The sequence below is a fragment of the Beta vulgaris genome, chromosome 5 (genome assembly GCF_026745355.1).
Source record: "Beta vulgaris subsp. vulgaris cultivar EL10 chromosome 5, EL10.2, whole genome shotgun sequence".
NCBI classification, from domain to species: domain Eukaryota; kingdom Viridiplantae; phylum Streptophyta; class Magnoliopsida; order Caryophyllales; family Amaranthaceae; genus Beta; species Beta vulgaris.
Genome location: NC_079206.1, coordinates 2,117,030 through 2,120,934, shown reverse-complemented (window position 1 = coordinate 2,120,934; position 3,905 = coordinate 2,117,030). Strand labels below are relative to the sequence as shown.

At 36.0% G+C, this 3,905-nt stretch overlaps 1 protein-coding gene across 1 annotated transcript; it reads left to right on the top strand.

Moving 5' to 3' along the window:
* Window positions 1-3,694, top strand: LOC104892137 (GDSL esterase/lipase At5g08460). The gene is made up of 5 exons (XM_010677973.3): window positions 1-584; window positions 1,138-1,265; window positions 2,294-2,533; window positions 2,653-2,908; window positions 3,404-3,694. Exons 1-5 carry the CDS (start codon window positions 83-85, stop codon window positions 3,631-3,633), a joined length of 1,356 nt encoding a protein of 451 aa, XP_010676275.2. The 5' UTR covers window positions 1-82; the 3' UTR covers window positions 3,634-3,694.
* The last annotated feature ends 211 nt before the right edge of the window (window positions 3,695-3,905 follow it).

Genomic DNA, 3,905 nt, shown 5'->3' with positions numbered 1-3,905 from the left:
AGTTGATGGACCAAAACTTGTGCCCAAGTGCCGGTCTCTACTCTATAGGCTCCAGCCAAAAAAATATGATAAAATCTTCCAAATGTCTACAATAATAAGAAAACAGCCCAACTTCATAAAAACCCACAATTTACACAAATTCTACCTTCTTCATTTCTTCTTTCCTAAACAATTCAACCTCCAACAAAAATACCCGCCAAAAACTCTCTATAACAAACAATCAACAATGGCGCTCAAAACCTCCATTTTCTCTCTCCTCACTTTCCTCCTCATCCTCCCCAATTTAACCCACTCACTTGAATACCCACAACATTTACTCGACGAAACTTACTTTCAAGACTTATACAACATGAATATCCACTTTCCTGTCTCTGTCTCCCCTGCATCTTCCTCGCTATCACCCAATGCCAAAACGCCTCGCGTTCCGGCGTTATTTGTTCTGGGAGATTCCTCTGTTGATTGTGGAAATAACAACTTTCTGGGTACTTTTGCTCGAGCTGATCGCCTACCTTATGGCAGAGATTTTGATACTCATCAACCTACTGGAAGGTTCTGCAATGGCAGAATTCCTGTTGATTTTCTTGGTCTGTTTTTATTCTTGATTTCTGATTATGGGTTCTTTCTTGATTCTGGTTTTTTGCTGAATTTCACTTCTGGGTATATGTGCATTTCCATTTCTGATTCTTGGGCTTCATTTAGTTCATAATTTTAATGTTTCAAGTTTCTGTAAATCATGGGAAATTTTTTTTTAATTTCACTTCTGGGTATTAAATTAGCGCATTTTTGTTTCTGTAAATGGATGTTTTTTTGTTTATCTGTGAAATTTGGTGGAATTTCTCTTGATTTTGGCTTTCTTGATGAAATTTGCTTCAACTGATCACATTAATTTATTTTTTTCTGAGTTTTGAGTGTTTATATGTTAGTAATTCTGTGATTAGTTCCTTGTAGAACAAAATAAGTTGGTTCATTTTAGGTATAAGCGTCTTATTAGGCTTGTTCTGTGCATTTTGGTGCATTTTCTGATCTTTTTTTTTTGTCAGTTTACTGATTGTAATCATTGTAGCATGAGTAATTCGTAAACTATGGTACTGTAATTTGTCTGTAATGCTGATTTGGGTAGTTTAATTTGTTGTTTAGCAATGCGATTAGGGCTTCCATTTGTGCCAAGTTATCTAGGAGAAGTAGGAGCAATTGAAGATATGACTCATGGGGTAAATTACGCTTCGGCTGGAGCTGGAATTATTTACTCAAGTGGCTCTGATCTGGTAAAAACCCTCAATGTTAATCCTTCCATGTTTATATTCTACAAATTTTATTTTCTGGCTAAGTTGTTTCATGATGAATAACTGTTGTTCTGCTGAATTAAGTGGTTATTATGTAGAAGTAGTACATTTCTTGACTGGGATTTAGTGATCTATGGAAATTTGGCACCCTGATGTATTGAGTATTAACTATCAAGGGAAATATCACGTATGACTTGTATTACCAATGAAATCTTCTTATGGAAAGTCTATGTTACTCGATTCTTTAATTCACCTCAAGTATCCGTGTCAGATGCTCAACAATTTGACATGAGCATGAGAACTTTGACACTTTATTTTTCAATAAAATGATGGAACTTTTACTTAAATAGCCAAGACGGGTGTTTGGACACACACCTATAAGTCTATGACCTATGTCATATACAAATACTCGAGTCTAAGAGACATAGATTCAAGTTATGTTCCATGAAGCATAGGGATATGAAATGAAGCATCTGTGAGCTATTTTTTAGTAGGGTTGTAATGATCTATGTATGGAAGTAAGAAAATTATTCATATAGCCATAGAGTAGAATTAGGGAATATAAAATGGAAGCATTCTCTGAACTTGAGGGTATTCATGAAGTAAGTGATGCTATAGTGTTTTACTAGTATATCTGTATCCTTTAATTATCACCTATAAAGATCAACTGGTTTGAGTAAATAAGCTAGTGGAATGGTAAGAACCATGTAGTATGCTGTCATACTAGTGTCTCTCATGAGTCATGAAACAATGGTAAGAATCAGTTAGTATGCTGTCATACTAGTGTCTCTCTTGAGTCATGAAACATAGAACTTCAGACGTCCAATTATGCGGTGAAAAAAGCTATCCTGCGGTCAAGAAAGCGAAATTGGAGTATGGCTCACACCAAGTAGATATACTAAATAACCACCCTCTGGCCTCTCATCTTTTTGTTGGAGATCAACTGTTATCCATTTAGCCATATTGATATGCAGTGCAACCTGATCTTTGTGTGTGTGTGTGTGTTGCAGGGGCAGCGCGTCTCCTTCGCTCAGCAAATACAGCAAGTTACAGACACATTTCAGCAGTTCATGATGACCATGGGTGAGGATGCTGCAAATAGTCTCATCTCTGATTCAATCTTCTATATATCTATTGGAACCAACGATTACATACATTACTATCTTCAAAATGTATCTGGTGTTCAATCTATGTATACTCCGTGGAATTTCAACCATTTCCTGGCAACCTCATTGAAGCAGGAAATTAAGGTAACTACCTCTGCCTAATTCATATAGTTAAGGTCATTTATATAAAGATTTACATTTAATAGCCTTGATATATTTTGAATCTAACATATATGTTTACATATCTGGGTTAAATTTGACAGAATTTACACACTGCAAAAGTGAGGAAAGTAGTGGTAATGGGAATAGCACCTATGGGATGTGCTCCTCACTACCTTTGGAGATATAAAAGCAAGAATGGGGAGTGCATTGAAGAGATCAATAACATGATAATGGAGTTTAACTTTGTGACAAGATACATGATTGAGGAGCTTAACCAGGAGCTTTCGGATTCCAAAATTACCTTCTGTGATACGTACAAAGGTTCTATGGATATAATACAGAACCATGAAAGATATGGTAATGTCAAAAAAACTAATTACTTAAACTTACCCCTGATTTGATTGATTTATCACTAGTTATATACTATGTTACTCGGACTTGGGTAAGAGAGAGTATGCGTCCAAGTATCTTATCCATGGACCATGATTTTAACGCATAGTAAAGTATCGAAATATACATACTCATATGTATTGGGGAGCCAAGAGTATGATACGGGTAAGGATGAGAGCTAGCTCATGTGGTAGAGCACTCCCTCTGATCTCTGAGGTCAGGGGTTCGATCCTTACCCCCAACATTATGTTGGGGTATTTCCTTAGCCTGCTTTACCAGCCAATGTGCTGGTAGTTCCTACAAGGCTAGTAGCCTTGCAGGGGTGGGGTTATCCCTTGGGCTGACTTAATTTCCTTATAAATAAATAAAAAGAGTATGATACGGGTATTTAGTATAAAATAAAGAGTCCGAGTAATATAGTATGATAACTAATAAGCAATTAATTGGTTTATATTAATGTAGGGCTCCAAGTTACAAGGGAGGCATGCTGTGGATTAGGAAGGTACAAGGGATGGATTATGTGTTTGTCACCTGAAATGGCTTGCAAGAATGCTTCTACCCACATCTGGTGGGATCAGTTTCATCCAACAGAAGCAGTAAATGCTATATTGGCAGATAATGTTTGGTCTGGATTGCATTCAACTATGTGCTATCCTATGAACATCAATGACATGATTCCTGCAAACTCATAGATAAATACACTGTGTTTGTGACAAAAGTTAGTAAATCATGTACATTACCAACATATTTTGTTAAGGGGTATTTTTTTTTGTACTATATTCTGGTAAGTATATAGATACGTGAATGTTAAGATAGTTCATGGTATTATAAGCTTCTTAAGGGTATATCCTGTAATCTTCTTCTGTGTCTTTCCTTTGCACAAAGATTTAGAAGATTTTTTCCCACTTTCTGTGAAGAGATTAAACATTTAGATTACTTTGTTCTAATTGTCATCATTAAAACT

Bases quoted from the DNA above. Each gene is read 5' to 3' on its own strand.
- LOC104892137 (XM_010677973.3), top strand. From the start codon at position 83: ATGTCTACAATAATAAGAAAACAGCCCAACTTCATAAAAACCCACAAT. The intron at 585-1,137 runs GTCTGTTTTTAT...TTTGTTGTTTAG, and splicing joins AATTCCTGTTGATTTTCTTG to CAATGCGATTAGGGCTTCCA. The intron at 2,909-3,403 runs GTAATGTCAAAA...ATATTAATGTAG, and splicing joins ACAGAACCATGAAAGATATG to GGCTCCAAGTTACAAGGGAG.